Below are 22,658 nucleotides of genomic sequence, written 5' to 3'. Positions count from 1 at the left end.
GTCTAGTATGTGACTGGGCACTTACTGAACTTTTTTTTAAACGTTTGTTGATTAGTGAATGTTCTAACTTGAACGGATTAATCATCCATCTTTGTACCACTTGGCTGAGAGCATCATTCTGCCATTAGACTTTGTTCCTTTCCAAAACTCAATTTTAAATTTAATTATTCTGAAGATATTAATAAGAATCAAATAATTGCTAAATTAGAAACTAACTTTAATGAGACTTGCCGTTTTTCCAATTTGAAAAACAATAGCATTTAAAGACCACTATGTGGCCAGATCTCGTGGCTCAGGCCTTTAATCCCAGCACTTTTGGAGGCTGAGGTGGGTTGATCACTTGAGGTCAGGGGTTCAAGACCAGTTCGAGACATGGTGAAACCCTGTCAGACATGGTGGCATGTGCCTGTAATCCCAGCTACTTGGGAGGCTGAGGCAGGAGAATGGCTTGAACGCAGGAGGCAGAAGTTGCAGTGAGCCAAGATCGCACCACTGCACTCCAGCCTGGGCAACAGAGCCAGACTCAGTCTCAAAAAAAAATAAAGACCACTTTGTTTAATACCTTGACTATATCCTTTTTTTGAGAAGTTAGTTATGTTTATAAACAAATTTTTATCAGCAAACCAGAAGAATTTCATCTATGAGTCTGATTTTGGGGGTGGAAAAGTGAAGAAGTCTTTTTCTACCTTTATTTTTGAATTGGTTTAGTTCTACCAGAAGATGGCATTATATCCTTCTGAACAGCATTTTTCAAATGATTTGAAATAACCTTGCATTTTAGATTGCAAATAGAATAAAATTAGACTCATCTCAACAAATATTTGAGTGTTTTTCTAAGAAAGCAAAAGTCATTACAATCTAATCTGTGTTAAACTGGAAAACTGCAAGTTGTTTTTCCTTATCTTTCTTTGTCTTGTTTTTAGGGCTATTCCTTTGTTGCTCCTTCCATCCTATTCAAGCGTAATGCAGCTGTCATAGACCCTCTTCAGTTTCACATGGGAGTTGAACGTCCTGGAGTGACAAATGTTGCCAGGAGTGCGATGATGAAGGTATATAGATGTGGTAACTTATATGACATATTTGTAGGTTTCGTGAGTGTTTAAATACCAACTCTAATTAATGTTCTCAAGTCTACTAATTCAACTAAAGTGCAATTTTAACAGTGGGATACAGCACTGTTTTCCCTAGAATATTAACGTCAAGTTGAATGAGCTTCTTTTTACAATTATAGAGAATCATGTATCTTAAATAATTGTGTAGATGAAAATAGAAATTACCTATAAAGTAAGATGAATTTTAGATTATAAATGTATTCTATTCCTGTTTATTAATATTAATGATTTTATTTTACTCTACAATTTTATTGATCCCTTGTGTATTACTGACATTTTCTGAAGTTAAATGATGTTGATTTCTTAACAGGACTCTCCATTCTATCAACACTATGACCTAGATTTGAAGGACAAACCACTGGGAGAAGGTAGTTTTTCAATTTGTCGGAAGTGCGTGCATAAAAAAAGTAACCAAGCTTTTGCAGTCAAAATAATCAGCAAAAGGTATGATCATTTATAATATAATATTATTTCTTATGTATTCATGAATTCTGTAAATTAAGAGATATTTATTTAAAATGAAACCAGTATTATATTGTAAGGCTTTTTTACCTATAGGTTTAACCACTTGGCTCATCAGTTGGTCCATTATATTTTTAGCTCTAATTGATATTTGCTGATAAAGTAATCCATTTTAGACATGCATCATAGTCTTACTTGCTTTTGAGTTTATCTAGAGAAAACGTCTTTGTGACAGTGACATATTTAATCAGCCTCACTTAGTGATTTTGGCAGCTGGTACCATTTCTACTAGTTGTGTATTTGAAATATTTTTCTCTAAAATTATTTAGCAAGCTACTGATAGCTTTGAGAGCCATCTAGTTGTTTTGGTAACTGATGATTATTGTTAAGATTGCATATTCTTATTGCTAAATTGTCAGGCAAATAGAGCATTCATTTCCTCATATGATTTGTACTTTTCTGACTCAGAAATAATAATTTTCTCCAGAATGTTACTTTTTCTGGTGTGTGGTATAATTCATTACTTTCATGGAAACCTCATTACGGTATATGGTAGCATGAATATTCTGAATGCACTGTAAATAAAACTAAATTAGTCTTGGGGCAGTACTGATGTAAAAGCTTTCTTGAAGAGACATGTGGGCGCTAAGTGTCTCATCTTGCAGGATGGAAGCCAATACTCAGAAGGAAATAACAGCTCTGAAACTCTGTGAAGGACACCCCAATATTGTGAAGTTGCATGAAGTTTTTCATGATCAGGTATCCTACTTTTTTTTTTTTTCCTATGTGTACTAATTCACTTACAAGGTTGTACTTTTCACCAGTTTTGTTGGTGCTACTGGGTCAGAGTCAGGGATATAGAACATCACCCAACCACCAGAAAGGGCAGAGAAACCACCCTCCCAAACCCTCCCCAGCCACACACTGTTTCCCAACCCCAAATCAGGTTATCCCTTCACTTCTCATGCTTTTCTCACTCAGCAGTTACCACCTATGACAGGAAGACGGAGGGACAGGAGCTCAGTGGTGCAGTCACTAGCTACAATGTGCTTGTTGCCAATGCTGCTGCTACCCACCATAACTTAATCCTGGAATACTTCTCCGGACTCAGGAATTCTGAGCCTCCAACTTCCCTTTCACTTATAGAATAGAACTGAGAGAGTCTGGAGCCTAATTAATGCAAGCTAAAGGACAAATAGGAAGCAGAAAGCAAAGATACTCCTTTTATCTTCTAGCTCCAGGTGGTAAATTCTGCTGAGAACCCTGGCCAGATCATGCTGCCCCCTCTTCTGCTCTCAGTCTTGCTTTGCAACAGGAACTATGGGAGGACACCAATGCATCCAGTTCGTGTCTGCTAACCTCACACGTGACAAAAATTGCTCCATTACACTATTCTCTGCCCCCGAGACCAGGTGGGGTGATGCAGTCCTACTTAAGACAACTTGGAGGCACAAGAGAACGAACCAATCCTGAATGTGCTTTGTCCTAATTTTACCAATGAAGAAACTGAGATTTGGAATGGTCATAAAACTTGTCCAAGGTCACATAGCACGTCAATGGCGAAGCTAATAAGGAGAACCTGTACTCCAGTTCTGGGCTCTGTCTGTTGTGCTCTCATAATATCTGTGACCTAGGATCAATGGGGGCCAGTTCTCTACCACACTGAAATATCCTTGAGTGCTATTGCCAGGAATGATACATCATGGTGAGACCAGGCAGCAGCAGCAGTAGCACCATAGCCACAATAGCTGCTCCATTTATTGTCACATATCTTGTGTGGTCTAGGTCCTGTACCAGGCACTCTGCATGTATTACCTTATTCAGTCCTTACCATAGGTCCATGAGGTGAGAAAATGGACACTCACAGAAGTTAAGTAACAGGTCTCACAGTTGGTAAGTGTGATAAGGCCGGGATCTGAATCCACACAGTCCAACTTCAGAGCCCAACAAGCTTTTACTTACTTTGCACTACTGCCTTAGGGAAGGCAGAATCACATCTGGCAGTAAGCATCCCAAAATGGCATCATCCTCTACTCACTCTTTGGTTCTTATAGTCAGAAAAGAAATGCCACTGAAGCAAGGACTCAGGGAACTGCTGTCCCTGATCCTCTACCTCCTCTTGCCTCATCAAGCCACTCAACACAAGAGGAGGTAATGAGTCCCCTGGCCACGAAGGTGCTTAAGAAGAGGCTCACTAGACAGTCTCCTGTTGAAGATGACATAGAGGAAATTGACATCATTCGAGGAATCAATGGATGATCTTAGATGCTCTCCTCCGGGTTAGCAACTGTGCCCCTAACTACATCCCAGAAAAGATATTTGATCTCTGACCTTCAGACTAACATCAGGTCCCACGAACAACATTTCTAATTTTTTATTTATGTCACAAATTAAGTAGATGTTTTGCTATTTATATATTCAGGAGTTACTAAAATATAAATTGTCACATGATGTAATCCTATACAAACTAGTATAAATACATTATCAATCTAATACGCGGTTGTAGTGTATCTTGGGTTTTCTCATAATGGTGGCACGGTTGCCTAGATCATCCTTGTATCCACTCTTTTCTTCAACTAATGGGTGAAACTGGTTATAGTGGGTCTTCATCCTTTGTGCAGTAGTGTAGTTCATTTTGTGTGCCATGATATGCGTTTCACATACTCCATGAGTTTGCTATTGCTGCTGCAACAAATCACCACAAACTTAAAACAATACAAATTTGTTATCCTGCAGTCTGGAGGTCAGAAGTCCAAAATCAGGCCCATTGGCTTAAAGTCAAGCTGTCACTAGGGCTGGTTCCCTCTTGAGCAGAACCAGGTGCACAGCAGGAGGTGAGCGGCAGGTGAGCCAGCATTAGCACCTGAGCTCCACCTTTTGGCAGATCAGCAACAGCATTAGATTCTCACTGGAGCACAAACCCTGTTGTGAACTGCGCATGGCGAAGGATCTGAGTTGCAGCACTCCTTATGAGAATCCAGTGCCTGTCCCACCCCACTACTGCCTCCCCTCGTCCGTGGAAAAATTGCCTTCCATGAAACCACTTCCTGGTGCCAAAAAAGTTGCAGGCCTGGCTCACGCCTGTAATTCCAGCACTTTGGGAAGGCGAGGCAGGTGGATCACTGGAGGTCAGGAGTTAGAGACCAGTCTGGCCAACATGGTGAGACCCTATCTCTACCAAAAAATACAAAAAATTAATCAGGCGCGGTGTTGTGCACCTGTAGTCCTAGCTACTCTGGAGGCTGAGGTGGGATAATCCGTTGAACCTGGGAGGCAGAGGTTGCAGTGAGCCAAGACTGCACCACTGCACTCTAGCCTGGGTGATAGAGTGAGACCCTGTCTCAAAAAAATAAGAAAAGAAAAGAAAAAAAAATGTTGGGGACCACTGCTCTGAAGGCTCTAAGGGACAGCCCATTTACTTGCCTTTTGTAGCTTCTAGACACCCCCCAACATTTCCTTGACTGTGAGCCTTCCATGCATCACTCTAAGATCTTGCCTCCAGGGTCTCATCTCATACTGCTAACTCTGATGAGTAATTCAGGATAATCTTGCATCTCAAGATCCTTAATTTACTAATCACATCTCAAAAGGCCCTTTTGCCATCCTTCTAAGGTAACGGCCACAGGTTCTGTACATTAGGACATGAACATCTTTGGAGGGCCATCATTCAAGCTCTACCACACATACATTTTCTCATTGTTAATCTGTATTTTATTGAAAAAGATACTAGAATTAATAAGATAAAGTAGCATCCCAAGATCATAAATAAATAATAGAATTGACTTTCAAATCCAGGTTGAACTCTAAATCTATTCTTACACCACTACGAGTATTGCCTTACATCTTTTTTAAAGCTCACCAGCCTATATTTGTAGCAGACCTGCAAGCTTGACTTTATCTGATGTAGAAACTCAGTTTGATGTCTAGTAGGCTGGGAGCAATTTTCTTTTTAGAAGGGTCGTTCACTCTACAATTTGTCTAATGTGTTCAGGATAATGTACTTACAATTATCTTTTTTATGAAGCAGTTTATTCTAAGTTTTGCTAATACAGAAAGAAACATTTTGTTTGTGAAGTGATGTTGGCCTTATAATGCATGGCACCTGAATTCAGTATATTGCCATGATATCTTTTTCTAAACCATTTGTGTTCATTTGAGAGCTGATTAAGTCCTTTCTTTTTTTCTTTTTTGAGCTAGGGTCTCACTCTGTCACCCAGGCTGGAGTGCAGTGGCGCAATGACGGCTCCCTGCAACCTTGACCTCCTGAGCTCAAGTGATTCTCCCACCTCAGCCTCCTGAGTAGCTGGGACTATAGGTGTGCACCACCATGTCTGGCTAATTTTTGTTATTATTTTTTGTAGAGATGAGGTCTCACTATGTTGCCCAGGCTGGTCTTGAGCTCCTGGGCTCAAGCAGTCCTCTCACCCTGGCCTCCAGAAGTGCTGGGATTATATAGCCCTTTGCTTTTTGATAGTTCCTTTGGAAATTATGCATTCTGACAGAAGAGGGCCAGGGGTGGGGAAGAAAAAGCATGGTAAACATATAATTTACAAAGTAACTATTAAGATAATACTACTGGGATTAAAGCAAAAACCCATAGTGAGTTATAGGTATTTGTAATGAATATTAACAGGAACCCTGAAACTAATCTGTTGAGTCCTAACAGGAGGTTCAGAATGACAATATCAAAGAATACCTTTTTAAACTTTTATGTTGTAATTTATTTGTAGAGACGGAGTCTCACTGTGTTGACCAAGCTGGTCTTGAACTCCTGACCTCAAGCAATCCTCCCACCTCAGCCTCCCAAAGTGCTGGGATTACAGGTGTGAGTCACTGAGCCCGGCCTCAATACCTTTTTTAAAAGATTAATTTACCATTGAATGGGTGTGCCAGGCTTCACGTGGGCAGTTGCCCGTTCTACTCAGTCAGTATTCAGATTCTATATTATTTAAAGCAAGTGACTTCATATTATTGTCACGTTATTGTCAGCAGTTTAAAAAGAAAGATGTGTAAACTTGATAAGGGAGGGTTGGAATGGAATTCAAATGAAAGAATTAGCTGGGTGCAGTTGCACACCGATAGTCCCAGCTCATCAGGAGGCCTGAGATGAGAGAATCCCTTGAGCCCAGGAATTGAAGGGCAGATTTCTTTTTAGAGACTTCATCTCTTAAAACAAAACACTGCAAATGAAAGAATTCATCACAGAAGGGAAAAAGGATATACAGTATAAAGATTTCACTGCAGTACTTGAAATTTTCCATTACCAAAATAGAATTATAAAACAGCTACATTATCTTTCAGCTCTTTCCTCTAAGATACGAGGATTGCCACTGATTATTTTAACAAGGGATTATTTAAACGTGTTGGTGGTAGATAGTCAATAAATGTTTTATATGTTAATAGACTTCTGTGCTTCAGAAAGGCCCTCCACATTATTCTTTTTCTTTTCTAGCTTCACACATTTCTGGTGATGGAACTTCTGAATGGGGGAGAACTGTTTGAACGCATTAAGAGAAAGAAGCACTTCAGTGAGACGGAAGCCAGCTATATCATGAGAAAGCTTGTTTCAGCTGTCAGCCACATGCATGATGTTGGAGTGGTGCACAGAGATTTGAAACCTGAGGTACAAAATCACTTGATCTCTTATGTAATTCAATCTAGCATCATTATTAAAGATCTCCCAAACATGTGGGAAGTTTCTGGGGAGGTTTCCTTATTTTTTTACTTTTCAAAGCTGTAAAATAGATAATTGAAAATATGTTTCTTGGATTTTTTTTTCTTTTATATTTCAGTCTTAAATAAATTTGTCTTTGTTTATTTTTTGCCAGCGGATCATCTTGAGGTTATATTTGTAAGTGGGAGAGCCTTTTATGGAAAAAATACTTTATGCAACAGTTGTGGACTAAAAATAGCAATGGAAATTTTTATAACAGAAAATAATATCTCTTACATATAATTTTAGAGGGTTTTTCCCAAATGATGTATTTTGAAAACTTATTTTTTACATTTGTAATCAAATTGGTTAGCTCATGAATAAAAATGTATATAATTGTATTCTAAATACTTAAAGAATTGTCTTGGTTTAATTAGTTATGCCATCTTTCTATGTGCTTTTCTATGATCGTGCTATAATATTTATAGAACTATATGTAGCAATGCAAAAGTAGCAGCTATTTATATATCTCCTCTTATGGAAGGCTAATAAAGAACATTCTCTTAGAATGATCCGTTTTTAGTATCAAAACTATGAAAATTCTCTCCTTTTAGAAAATCAACAAAATAATTAAAATTGAAAAACAAAAATCAATACTGTATAAAAAGATAATGATGACTCATCCTTTACCATATACAATATTATACATATTCTCTCCAAAATAGAACTTTAATTATCATGTGATTATAATACATTCTCGAGTATATATAAAATATTAACTTGTTTGATGTTCCTTTTGTGATTAAGCCACAAACGAATATTTCTCTAAAAGTGCTGTTTCTGCCTTTTACTTCAGTATCTTGAATTATTAGAAAAAGAGAATGTTTTCAAATGAAATTCTTTTCTTCTCTACTTCACATGGAAAATAAAATTTTTAATGGAATTCTGTGCATTAAAGTATATTTGGTTTATTCCTTTCATGTATTTAAACTTCTGTCTGTGTATTTTCTATTACCATTATTCACATTACTAGTAATTAATCAAAAGTAAATTCTGTTTTATTAACTTGCAACTATGATAGCTCCCCCCTGCTTCCTTCATCATAGTTCTCACTCTCCTACATAACGCCCACTGAAAATATGGTGCTCTGTACATTGGAGATTAGCTGTCTATTTTTAAATGTGAAAGCACACCACTTAAATGTTTTCTTGATAGACAAGGAACAAGCATGTAGTTTTTTTTAATTGAAAAGATCTGTTCCATGACTGTATAGAATTCATTTTCACATGTTTTATTCTTTGATAACTGGCCATCTGTCACCTCATGAGTCTCAAATGAGGCAACTGTCCTCTCTTGCAGAATTTAGATTTGCATTCCTCCTTTCCTGATAAAAAGATACTTATGTAGCTTAATTCTTCTTATTTATTATAAGGCTTTTCTTTGAAATACTCACTTGAAATGGGGCAGAACTGTCAGATTATTTAGGACATTCTACTACAATTATAGTTCTAAATCAAACTAGATTATGGAGAAATGAAAATGTACCTTTGAACTAACATTTTCATAATAAAATGTCTTTCACTTTGACTTTTAAATGGCAGTGTATATTATTTCTAAACTAAAAGTTTAGTATTTTTCCCATGTGCACTTTAAGGTCTGATTATCTTTCTTTTGGTAGGAAGCTATGTGGATTCATTTTCTGCATAGGCAGAATCGTAAGTCTAGGTAAGAGTCAGATAAATTTAGAGGCTGGCTGACATTCTTAGTAAGCTGCCTTGTGTTTTTTAAACTTGTCCCATACTCTTCTGAGATTAAGAAAAGTTGCATACATCAAATTTGTTTCAGGCAGAACTTGAGATGAGGATAAAAGGGGATTGAATGGTTACTTCCCACCATTGCTGACTAGGCACACCCTCCTCCATGTAGAACTGTCTGTAACTTTGAACTTTGGGAGAAGAGGTAGGCAAGTGAGCAGTGTTTCTCAATTTTACATATTCAGGATAGGAGGAGTGGATTAAAGTCACCAAATTAAAGTGATTGCCACGTCCTCTCACTTCGTCCGCTTTAAGAACTGAAATTGGCTGAGCGCGGTGGCTCATGCCTGTAATCCCAGCACTTTGGGAGGCTGAGGCAGGCGGATCACTTGAGGACAGGAGTTTGAGACCAGTCTGGACAATATGGCAAAACCCCATCTCTGTTAAAAATACAAAAAAAATATTAGCCAGGCATGGTGGCAGGCGTCTGTAATCCCAGGTACTTGGGAGTCTGAGGCACCAGAATCACCTGAATCCAGGAGGTGAAGGTTGCAGTGAGCCGAGATTGCACTACTGCACGCAGACAGAGCAAGACTGTCTCAAAAAAAAAAAAAAAGAACTAAAATCAGGGAAGCCCTTTTCCAGTCTTAATATAGAATAAACATAGTCATTTCCAAAGACTTAGCAGGGTCAATGAAGACGAGGCCAGCTGTGGTTCATTCAGTTGTTCTGTGTGGACAGTGCTTTGCACTGCAAAGGGGCTCAGGTGTTACTTGCTGAAAGACTTCTCCCAAGCACACATCCATCAACCCCGGCTGTGACTTCAATGTCACAAATTCATGATTAAACACTGTATGCTAGAAAATTTAAGACAATTTTTAGTTAATATTTTTGTTTTTCTTTCCACCCACTTTATTCATTTTCAGATGGAAGGCTTAGGAGATTTTTTTTCTTTGCATCAGTGATACCTTCTATAATGTGTTTTATTTCAGCTAGAATAGCATTAACAAAGCAAATGATGTTCCAGAGCTGGGAATAATTTAATGACTATGAAGGTATAGTGGATTTTGTTAGGATGCCTAAAGACGATATAATCAGATTTCGCTTACTTTCAGTACTAGCTTAATGTACTTATTAAAATAATTTGTGCATCAATAAGTATTTATTAATCATGTGATAAATACAAAAGTAGTACTACAGAGTCTTAGTGATCAAGAAGCCTTGGTGGATGAATGATTCAAAATAATAATGTTTTCTGAATATTTGAGGGATAATATCCCTAAGTATCAAAATATGTTTAAGTATTAGCTGTTGGAGAAAATATTTCTGAAATGTAATGGATATCTCCACCATGTCGTCTTCAGTAGGCAATACTAGATATTATATAGCTATTTTATTTATGACTTTGTTCAATGAACACATATTTACCAAAGCACCTACTCTATGTCTGTGCCAGGCCCTGGGGTAGGGTCAAAAATAAGGTAGACACAGAGTCCCTGTCCTTATGGAACTATGACACAATGGGGATGAAGACATTAAACTAACAATACAGAGGTGGTAAGTCCCAGAAAGGAAAAGTAAATAGGCTTAGGAAAAAATATTAAAAGTTTTCACTTCAGTTTGGTAGAATGGTTAGGAAGGTATCTCTAAATGAGGAGTAGATGAGAGGAGGTAGGTTGGTGGAGGAAGCAGAAGACAAACACGAGCAGAGGGAAAAGCTTAGACAAAGGGTCTGACATTGGAAGAGGCATGGTGCAGTTGAAAATGTTTCACATGACATGGTAAAATTGAAATAATACCAAAAAGCATCAGGCAGAGAGCAGTAATGCACTGATGTCCCGCCCTCGAGCCTCCCCATGAGACCTCTCTGCACATGAATTAACTATCAATATACAAAGTATTACATAAATAGGACCAGCAAATCCCAAGACATGTCTAGTGAGAAACTAATGTAAGCATTGATATCTTGCAGAATTTATTGTTCACCGATGAAAATGACAATTTGGAAATTAAAATAATTGATTTTGGGTTTGCACGGCTAAAGCCACCGGATAATCAGCCCCTGAAGACTCCATGCTTCACCCTTCATTACGCAGCCCCAGAGCTCTTGAATCAGAACGGCTACGATGAGTCCTGTGACCTGTGGAGCTTGGGTGTCATTTTGGTGAGTCCTTTTCAATACAGTCATTAAACCTGCTCATTTCTTCGGTGTCCTCTGTCCTTATCTCGCTCTTCACTGTTTCCTTACATTCATGAAATAATTGGCAAAGTGGTTTCTTTTCTGTACAGCCAGTTAGAGGCCTGATCGAATAGTATTTCCCTGTCTTAAAACTTATATTAGAGAAAATATAGGAATGTCTATGTTGGTTTATTTTGAAATATTTAAGTTAGCTGTGTTTTATATCAATGAGAGTTAAAGGAACTACAGTATATATGTTTAAAGACACATATTGGACATAATGTGAAAATAGCAAAGTGATTCATAAATAGAAAAACATTTTTAAAAAACTATTCTGTGAAGTTTCAGACTAAAATGTAGTTAAAGAATACCATTTAGGCTAAATTAACAAATAAATAGATAAAATTAGAAGTATTTCTACTACGTAACTTAAAGTAATGTGAGCATGCTTTTCACAAAATGTCCTTGGCTGCTGTGATTAGAAACAGAACATTAAACTAGAAAAATCTTGTGTTTTTTTCTCCAAATATCATTACTTTTTCTGCATATAATTTGTAATGCATGATCTTGGGAAATTTTCAGGCAGTACAGAAAGAAGGAACAAGGTGAAAATTACTCATAATCTTCTCATTGAGGGATGATATACCTCAAGCTCTCTCTCCCTTCAGCCCCTCCTCTCCTGTAGATATGCAGGCTTTACATCTTTCCACATGTTTTCTATACATATTTGAATTTTTTAACAAATAAGATTATATTATACCTGTATTTTGAGTCTCTGAAACTTATTTAACCATTTATTTACTAATAAGCAGTTAGCATTTTTTTCATTTTTTCACTAATTATAAGCTACACAAATGAATATTTTTTTATATATGTTTGTGTTTTTCTCACTGTTACCTTAGGATAGATTCCCAGAAGAAGGGTATACACAACTTTCCTCTAACAAGTGTGCCTAGATTTCCTTCTAAAAGGTTTAACAGATTATATTCTCATCAACTGTATGGGAGTACATTGGCTATCCATTTTCATCTGAAATGATATCCCATTGTGATTTTTTTTTTTTTTTTTTTTTTTTGGAGACAGAGTCTCGCTCTGTCTCCCAGGCTGGAGTGCAGTGGCACGACCTTGGCTCACTGCAACCTCCGCCTCCCGGATTCAAGCGATTCTCCTGCCTCAGCCTCCCGCGTAGCTGGAATTACAAGTGCGCACCACCACGCCTGGCTAATTTTTGTATTTTTAGTAGAGACGAGGTTTCACCATGTTGGTCTCAAACTCCTGACCTCAGGCGATGCTCCTACCTTGGCCTCCCAGAGTGCTGGGATTACAGGCGTGAGCCACTGTGACCGTCCTCTTTTATGAATTGCTCTTTACGAGCTTTGCCCATTTTCCTATGGGGAGATTTTTCTTACTGCATTTTAAAGCTCTATTAAATTCTTTCATTCTTTGACATTAATATTGGAAATGTTTTTTCTGGTATGTCACTTGTTTTAAAAATTTGTTTATGGTAATATGGGATTTTGATTTTGTTTTTAGAAGGATTTAAACAGAAGATTCTTAAATGTCTGTGTAGTAAGATATGTCAGCCTTTTTCTTTATGATATCTGGCTTTGATGTCAGATTGTCACTCCACTCCTATGCCCAACCCAAGTTTATAAAAATATTCTCCTAAATTTTTCTCTAGAATTATTTTATGTTTATACTTAAATCTGGGATTTATTTTGGTGTCAGTTGTTTTCCCCCAATGAGTAGTCACTTGTCCCTGCAGGATGGTTCTTTTATTTTTAAGTTTTATATAGTTTTTATCTCATTGGTTTTCAGTCATCATTTATAATTTTCAAACTAAACTTACATATTTGTGAATAACATTTTAAACAAAAATAAACTGACTTATAGATCTGAGTTTCATTGAAGGACTTAAATTGAAGACATTTTTGTTAGTAGCATGTCTTAAAGATTAATCTAAATAAAAAAGAGACTTTCATTTTTAGTAATAGTAATTTCTTTTCTCTTGCAAAAGGCCAATTATGTCCATCAAGCTCTTTAAGGTTTTAAAAGGCAGTCTTTTTTTTTTTTTTTTTTTTTTTGAGTCTCACTCTGTCACCCAGGTTGGAGTGCAGTGGCTCGATCTCGGCTCACTGCAAGTTCCGCCTCCCAGGTTCACGCAATTCTCCTGCCTCAGCCTCCCAAGTAGCTGGGACTACAGGCGCCCGCCACCATGCCCGGCTAATTTTTTGTATGTTTAGTAGAGATGGGGTTTCACCGTGTTAGCCAGGATGATCTTAATCTCCTGACCTCATGATCCGCCCGCCTCGCCTCCCAAAGTGCTGAGATTACAGGCGTGAGCCACCGCACCCGGCCTAAAAGGCAGTCTTAAACATGCAGCAAGGTGTTTTGGAGCCTCTGAATTCCTTAACTATAGAAATAACTTTGTGTAATGACATGGATGGAAGCCGTGCTTCTCTCTAATTGTCAAATGATATCATAGGATAATTACAATATCCAGTCTGTGGGAAGTTCTACTGAACAAACAACCCAGTTTCTTTAACAAATAAATGGTAAGAAAAGGTAAACTGAGAACTTACAGATGAAAAGACACATAAGAAACAATATTTGCATCTTACCGAAATCCTGATTCAAGCACTTTCTAATTTAGATTCTGGTTTATTTTTGTTTGTTTGTTTTCTTTGCGATAGTCTCCCTTTGTCGCCCAGGCTATAGTGCAGTGGCACCATCATAGCTCACTGCAGGCTCAAGTGATCCTCCTACCTCAGCCTCCTGAGTAGCTGGGACCATAGGCACATGTCACCTTACCGCAGCTAATTTTTTTTTTTTAATAGAAACAAAGTATTGCTTTGTTGCCCAGGCTGGTCTCAAATTCCTAGCTTCAAGTGATCGTCCAGCCTCGGCCTCTCAAAATTCTAGGATTACAAGCATGAGCCATAGTGCCTAGCTTAATTTAAATTCTATTTATTAAATTCAAATTAAGTGTAATTCATATAAATCTAATTTATATACTCTATATCACCACAGCTAGGGAAATTTGAATATTGATTAGATGTTGAATAATACAAAGGAATTACTACTAATTTTTTTTAGATGTGATACTGGCATTGTGGTTGTAGTTTTAAAAGTGCTTGCGTTTTATGGTCAGACACCGTCTGTAATCCCAGCACTTTGGGAGGCCAAGGTAGGAAGATTGTTTAAGCCTAGGAGCTCAAGACCAGCTAGGGCAACACAGTGGTACCCAGTCTCTAAAAGAGAAGAAAAAAATTTTTAATTAGCTGGGCATGGTGGCTTATGCCAATAGTACCAGCTACTTGGGAGGCTGAGGTGAGAGGATCACTTGAGCCCAGAGGTTGAGACTACAGTGAGCCGTGATCATGCTACCACACTCCACACTGGGTGACAGAGCAAGACCCTGTCTCCAAAAAACAAAAGTCCTTGCTTTTTAGAGGTACATGATAAAATACTTAACAGATGAAAATGAACAAAAATAATATCTTCATTAAACTATCAGAAAAAAAGAGTGCTTTGCTAACTTTTCCATATAAGTGAATGCATATCTAGATACAAAGGCTGTCTTATCCCATAAGAAGCACAAAATTTGTTTGAAGTCTCCTAATTTGTTTTAGAAATAAATGGAAATTTTATATTTTACATCTAATAAACATGTATGTGGATATTTTAAAATGAAAACAAGTTATATTGTCCTCATTGAATAAAATAAATACTCCAGGAATATACATCATGTAGTATTATGAGGTTTTGATTACAACCCATTATACCTGATGGATATACAATCCCTGTCTGAAATGTATAGGACTTTAATAAAAATAGAGCTTACATGGTAATATTAATCTGCTTAGGTTGCTGTAACAGAATACCACAAACTAGGCAGCTTAAACAACAGAAATTTATTTTCTCACAGTTCTTGATGCTGGGTAGTCTTAAGATCCAGGTGCCAGCAGGATTGGTGTCTGGTGAGGGCCCTCTCCTTGGGTTACAGATGGCCACCTGCTTGCTGTGTCTGCACACAGCCTTTCCTTGGTCTGCACACTCACAAAGAGCATGTGTCTGTCCCTTTAAGGATACTAATTCTCTTGGATTAGGGGCCTACCCATATAACCTCATTTAACCTTTGTTGCCGCCCTAAAGGCCCTGTCTCCAACTACAGTCAAATGGAGAGCTGGGGCTTCAACATATGAATCCCCAGGGGCGGGAGGAGAACACAAACGTTCAGTCCATAGCACACAGTATTTAGAGAAAGTAGGATACAATATATAACATACCTGTGAGGTGTCATAAAATTTTGTTTAAAGTGTTTTGTTCTCAGGACCTTATTTTTTTATTTTTTCCCAATATTTTATTTTGAAAATTTTTTTTTTTTTTGAGAAGGAGTCTCGCTCTGTCGCCCAGGCTGGAGTGCAGTGGCGCGATCTCGGCTCACTGCAAGCTCCGCCTCCCGGGTTCACGCCATTCTCCTGCCTCAGCCTCCCGAGTAGCTGGGACTACAGGCGCCCACAACCGCGCCCGGCTAATTTTTTGTATTTTTAGTAGAGACGGGGTTTCACCGTGGTCTCGATCTCCTGACCTTGTGATCCGCCCGCCTCGGCCTCCCAAAGTGCTGGGATTACAGGTGTGAGCCACTGCGCCCGGCCAATTATTTTGAAAATTTTAAAGCTAGAGAAAATGTGAGAGAATAGTACTATGAACATCTGACATTTTGCTGCATTTCCTTTTTCTTTCTAATTATTTCTAGTGTGCATGCTGTCTCTGTATGTGTATATGTATGTATGTGAGTATAATACATATATACAGACATACGTGTATATATGTAGATATAGAGCTATACCTTGCTATACCATTTGCAAACAATTTGCAGACACAGAGTTATCCTTAACAGATATTTCTAGATAATCAACTAAAATTTTAAGAGCTTGGAACTGAGAGGATCCTAAAGTTTGTTTAATTCTACCTCTTCCAGAAAAGGGATCTTTTCTATTATCACCAATTTCCTCTTCAGTACTTCCAAAGTTGGAAAGTTAGTTTTTTCACCCAACAACCTGTTGCATTATTACATGCCAGAAAGCAAGAAAACTTTATTTATAAAGATTGGTTTCTTTTTTTTTTTTTTTTTTTTTTTTTTTTTGAGACAAGATCCTGCTCTGTTGCCCAGGCTGAAGGGCAGTTGCACGTTCATGACTCGCTGCAGCCTCGACCTCCCAGGCTGAGGTGATCCTCTTGCTTCAGTCTCCCGAGTAGCTGGGATTACAGGCACATACTACCATGTCCAGCTAATTTTTTTTTTTTTTTTTTTTTTTGAGAAGGAGTCTCGCTCTGTCGCCCAGGCTGGAGTGCAATGGCGCGATCTTGGCTCACTGCAAGCTCCGCCTCCCGGGTTCACGCCATTCTCCTGCCTCAGCCTCCCGAGTAGCTGGGACTACAGGCGCCTGCCACCTCGCCCGGCTAATTTTTTGTATTTTTAGTAGAGACGGGGTTTCACCATGGTCTCGATCTCCTGACCTTGTGATCCGCCCGCCTCGGCCTCCCAAAGTGCTGGGATTACAGGCGTGAGCCACCGCGCCCGGCCTATCCAGCTAATTTTTGTATTTTTTGTAGAGGTGGGGTTTTGCCATGTTGCCCAGGCTGGTGTCAAACTCCTGGGCTCAAGCAGTCTGCCCACCTCAGCCTCCCAAAGTTCTGGGATTGCGGGTGTGAGCCACCGTTCCCTGCCCTGCTTTCTTATATTTAGCCACAACTATACCTGTTAAGAAGTGGGGCAGGACAAAGAAGTAGAGCAGACTTTAGCAAACTATTTGGCAGTATCTACTGAACATATGCAGACCAAATAACCCAGCAATTCCAATTCAGGAATATATCCAACAGAAATATGTATATTTCTGTAACAAAGACATGTATAAGAAGATATATAACAGCATGATTCAAAATTCTCCATGCTGGAAACAACCCAATGTTCATCAACAATAGAAGGATATTTTAAAGAGAGGATGCTGGGAAGACAGTGCAGTAGGAAGCACCAGGAATCTGTCTCACCACCAACTGCAGTGGCAGAATCTCTCTGACGTAACTATTTTGGAACTCTGAAGTCCATTGAAAGTTTTCAGCTTCCAGGGAAAGGCTTGGACAGTAAAGTGCAGTTAATTTTGGTCAATTTTAGCTCTTAGCACAGTATAGGTTGAGTATCCCTTACTTGAAATGCTTGGGACCAGAGGTATTTTGGATTTCGGATTTCTTTGAATTGCGGCATATTTACAGAATATGTACTGGTTGAGCGTCCCTAATCTGAAAATCCAAAATGCAAAGTGCTCCGGTGAGCATTTCCATTGAGTATGTTGGCGCTCAAAAGGTTTGTTTTGGGAGCATTTTGGATTTCAGATTTATGGGTTAGGGATGCTCAACTTATAGCAGCCACCCATTCCCGACCCTCAACCCTGTAGCAGACAGCCATGCACATATTCCTAAAACAACCTACACACAGCTTGTGGGAGCCAGGATGGGCAAAAAGGACCTTGTCCTCCAAATGTAGAGGATCTGTGATCTGAATTGCTGTAATTGCTGCTTCTCATTATAGAGGTGCAAAGAAGCAGTGGTCATTGTTGTGCCTGCCACCATTACTGCAAGCCCCTCCTCCTCCTCCTCTGGGTGAAGTGATATCCAGGGGTACTTAAAGGACCAGTCCGCCTTTTTCCTTTCTTCATTTTTTCTCTTTTTTCCCTTTGGGAGCCAGACATTCAGTACTCATACATTCCAAAGCAACTGCTTATACACAGAAAATTAGAAAGCTACCAAGCATGCCCATGCAAAGCCACAGGCTCATCAAAGACCTGAGAAGACCTTGAGGTTGTACTTCATGCTGATCCTCAGCACAGAGACAGCCTATAACAATCAAAAAACAAACAGCAATAAACAAAAGCAAATTAAAAAAAAAAAAAAAGCAAGCAAACCCTCAGGAAGAATGAGAATTTTTATTCCCAGAGATATCACGTCATTAAGTTCAAGGTCCCATTTTCACAAGAATCACAAGGTATATAAAGAAACAGGAAAGTATGGCCCACTCAAAGGAAAAAATAACAGAAACTGTTCCTGAAAAAGGCCTCGCGATAAATTCGCCTAGACAAAGTCTTAAAACAACTGTGTTAAAGACATCGAAAGACCTAAAGGAGTATGTGGAGAACATCAAGACAAAGTGTATGAACAAAATGGAAATAACAGTAAAGAGATGGAAAACCTGAAAAGAAAATGAAAAGGAATTCTGGAGCTGAAAAGTACAGTAACTAAAATGAAAAATTCAGTAGAGGGTTTCAGAGGCAGATTTGGCAGGCAGAAGAAGGAATCAGTGAAATTGAAGTTAGGACAATTAAAATTATTGAGTGTGAGGAACAGACAGAAAAATGAAAAAAGCGAACAGAGCCTAAGGGGACCGTAGGATGCCATCAAGAGGATCAACGTATGCACTGTCGGAGGTTCAGAAGGAGAAGAGAGAAAAAGGGACAGAGAATATTGGAAGAAGTATTCTATTGGAAATTAGTTTTGGTGGAAAACTTTCCAATTTTGATGAAAGATAATATAAACATCTAAGAAACTCAACAAACTTCAAGTAAGACTAACTGAAAGAGACCCACACTGAAACACATTATAATGAAATGCCTGTAATCCCAGCACTTTGGGTGGCCATGGTGGGCTGCTCACTTGAGGTCAGGAGTTCAAGACCACCTTGGCCAACATGGCGAAACCCCATCTCTACTAAAAATACACAAATTAGCCAGGTGTGGTGGTGCACACCTGTAATCCCAGCTACTCGGGAGGCTGAGGCAGGAGAAGCACTTGAACCTGGGAGGCAGAGGTTTCAGTGAGCTGAGATCATGACAGAGTGGTGACAGAGTGAGACTCTGTCTCAAAAAAAAAAAAATAGAACCTTGAAAGCAACAAGAGAAAAGGGATCCACATATGCAAGTGATCTTCAGTTAGATCATCAGCAAATTTCTCATCAGAAAGTTTGGAGACTAGAAGGCAGTGGAGTGATACATTCAAAGCACTAAAAGGAAAAACAAACTGTCAACCAAGAATCCTATCTCTGACAAAGCTGTCCTTCAAAGGTGAGGGAGAAGTTAAGATTTATTTCTAGATCCATAAAAAGCTGAGGGAGTTCATTACTTCATTACCACTAACGCCGCCCTGTAAGAAATGCTCAAGGGAGTCCTGCAGGCTGACAAGAAAGGACACCAGACAGTTAATTCAAAGCCTTGTGAAGAAATAAAGATGTAAATAAAGGTAAATACATGGCCAGTTGTAAAAAGTTAGCATTATTGTGACAACAGTTTATAACTTCACTTTTTGTTTTCTGCATGACATAAGAGACGAATGCGTTTAAAAAAATTATCAGTTTGTTTGGGGGCACACAATGTATAAAGATGTATTTTTGTAACATAAACAACCAAAAGAAGTTGGGTAGAACTGTTAGAGGAGCAGAGGTTTTTATACATTATTAAAGTTAAACTGATATAAATTCAAGTTAGAGTGTTATAACTTTAGGATGGTAAATGTAATCCCTTGGAAACCACAAAGAAAATAGCTATAGAATGTATACAAAAAGAAAAGAGGAATTTAAATGTTTTATTACAAAAAAATAAACTAAACATAAAAGAAGGCAGTAATACAGAATATGAAGGACAAAAAAGCTGTCGAGTATATGGAAAACAAATAGCAAAATGACAAGTTAGTTCCTTTTTATCAGGAATTACTTTAAATGCAAATGGATTAAACTCTAATCAAAGGACAAAGATTGGTATAATGGATTTAAAAACATGATTAACTATATGCTATCTGCAAAAGAATCACTTTAGATCCAAAGATACAAATAGATTGCAAGTGAAACTATGGGAAAAGATACTCCGTGCAAATAGTAACCAAAAGAGATCAAGGCTGTATGCAGTGGCTCATGCCTGTAATCCCAATACTTTGAGAGGCAAAGACGGGCGGGTCGCGTGAGGTCGGAAGTTCGAGACCAGCCCAGCCAACATGGTGAAACCCCGTCTCTACTAAAAATACAAAAATTATCCAGGCTTGGCAGTGTGTGCCTGTAATCCCAGCTACTCGAGAGGCTGAGGCAGGAGAATCACTTGAACTCAGGAGGCAGAGGTTGCAGTGAGTCAAGATTATGCCATTGCACTCTGGCCTGGGTGACAAAAGCGAAACTCCGTCTCACAAACAAACAAACAAAAAGGAGATCAGGAGTGGCTACACTAAAATAGCTCACTGCAAACTCTGCCTCCTGGATTCAGGCAATTCTCATGCCTCAGCCTCCCAAGTAGCTGGGATTATAGGCGCATACCATGACACCCAGATAATTTTTGTATTTTTAGTAGAGACAGGGTTTCGCCACATTGGCCACAGTGGTGTCAAACTCCTGGCCTCAAGCAATCTGCCCGCCTCAGCCTCCCAAAGTGCTGGGATTACAGGCATGAGCCACCACTCCCAGCCACCAAATAGACTTTAAATCAAAAAAGTTTACAAGAGGCTGGACGTGGTGGCTCATAGCTATAATCCCAGCACTTTGGAGGCTGAGGCAGGAGGATCACTTGAGCCCAGGAGTTTGAGACTAGCGTGGACAACATAATGAGACCTCATTTCTACAAAATATTTAAAAATTAGCCAGATATAGTAGCATGTGCATATAGTCCCAGATACTCAGAAGGCTGAGGTGGGAGGATCTCTCAAGCTTGGGGAGGTCACAGCTGCAATGAGTCATGATTATGCCACTGCACTCCGACCTTGGCAACAGAGTGAGACCTTGTCTCAAAAAAAAAAAAAAAGTTTACAAAAGACAAAGAGGGTCACAGGGTCCTCATATATTAATAAAATATCCAATTCAACAGGAAGCCATAACAGTTACAAACACTTGTACACCTAATGACAGACCAGTAAAGTACATGATGCAAAAACTGACAGAACTGAAGGGAGAAGTAGACAGTCCTGTAATAATTATTGGAGACTTCAATACCCCACTCTCAATAATGGATAAAACAACTAGACAGAAGATAAGGAAGCAAATAGAGGACTTAACCAACTAGATCTAATGGACACATACAGAGTTTAAATGTGGAAGCAATCTGAGTTTCCATGGATAGATGATAGACAAGCAAAATGTGCTGTATACATACACTGGAATATTATTCAGCCTTGAAAAGGGAGGAAATTCTCACATATACAACAACATTATTATTAAGGATATTATGCTAAAGAAGGAAGCCAGTTAGAAAAAGACAAATACTGTATGTTCAGAAAAGATACTTAGGGTGTTCGAAATCATAGAGACAAAAAGTAAAATGGTAGTTGCCGGGGTTGTGGGGGAAAGGAGAATGGGGAGTTAGTATTTAATGGGTATAGAGTTTTAGTTTTACAAGATGAAAAGAGTTCTAGAGATGGATGGTGATGATGAAGATATTTAATACCACCGAACTATACACTTAAAAATGGTTAACATGGTACATTTTGTTAAGTGTATTTTAACACAATGAAAACTTAGGAGTGGAGAGAAAGATATTCTATTCTTTGTTCCCCAGAAAGTGAAACCTGAAGCTAATACTTATGTCATATTATGTTATTAAAGAGCATAATCCCAAGGGTGCAGGGGTGAGGAAAAGAGAGCAGAGCATGTACTACTGGGCTGGCCACGTGTCGTCAACAAGTGCAGTTGATCACTTGAGCTCATGGAACAGACCTCTGAGCAGAGCCAGGAAGCATGAGTTCTGTAAGTGGGTCATGCACCCATGGAATCTAGATACGGGGGACCTGGACCCATCAGCCATTGGTTCTGCACAGCTCTCAAGAGACAGCACCCCGACCCCCAAGGTATTATCCTGAGCCAGCTGGTATCTTTGCTGAGTCTGTCATGTTCTACAGGCCAGCTGCACTTAAGTAAACCATCTGTCAACCAGACTCATCAGTTGATCATGGGGAACCTCCTTCAGTGAGGCCATAGTGTGAGTTAAGGAAGAAGTGTTATTGCAGCCAAGACAGGTGACATGCATGTAAGCATCTCATTTACTCATGCCTTCTGGACTCATGCCCAGGGCAGATTCTGAGTGTGCCATTTCCGTAGTGCATTGGTTTGTTGCTATACCTACCTGACTTGGTGAATCAAGGCATCTGCTGATCTTAGCACATGATGCACTGCTCTTGGGATTGCATGTTGAGGCACTCAGAGCCTGCCAGGATCTGGTAACATCTTAGGAGCTGTTATTTGGAGAATAGTTCTCTGCCCCAGAAGGCCCCACCTTACACCAGAATACTTCAGGTCTGCTCTGAGGCACTCCTGTTGTGGCGGCGAGAGAGTCTCATCTTTCGCAGATACCTGTAGTACAATCAGAGCAACTGAATCCTATGGCTTAAGTAGCGTCCTGCTAATTGACAGGATTGGACCTATAACAAAAGCCTATGCTAGGCCCCACTTGAAACAGGTAGCCTTCCGAGTCACT

General features: G+C 39.0%; 1 protein-coding gene across 6 annotated transcripts in view; it reads left to right on the top strand.

Annotated features, from left to right (window-relative positions):
* The window catches only part of RPS6KA5 (ribosomal protein S6 kinase A5), a 198,988-nt gene that overhangs the window by 167,820 nt on the left and 8,510 nt on the right, over nucleotides 1–22,658 (top strand). For all 6 annotated transcript variants that reach the window (XM_028851750.2, XM_001088246.5, XM_077941612.1 and 3 more), the window contains 5 exons: nucleotides 924–1,049; nucleotides 1,423–1,556; nucleotides 2,240–2,333; nucleotides 7,027–7,197; nucleotides 10,954–11,145. In XM_028851750.2, coding sequence (XP_028707583.1) covers nucleotides 924–1,049; nucleotides 1,423–1,556; nucleotides 2,240–2,333; nucleotides 7,027–7,197; nucleotides 10,954–11,145 — 717 coding nt within the window. The remainder of the gene's footprint in view (nucleotides 1–923; nucleotides 1,050–1,422; nucleotides 1,557–2,239; nucleotides 2,334–7,026; nucleotides 7,198–10,953; nucleotides 11,146–22,658) is intronic.

The sequence above is a fragment of the Macaca mulatta genome, chromosome 7 (assembly GCF_049350105.2).
Source record: "Macaca mulatta isolate MMU2019108-1 chromosome 7, T2T-MMU8v2.0, whole genome shotgun sequence".
Lineage (NCBI taxonomy): Eukaryota > Metazoa > Chordata > Mammalia > Primates > Cercopithecidae > Macaca > Macaca mulatta.
This window is presented reverse-complemented; position numbering and strand designations above follow the sequence as displayed.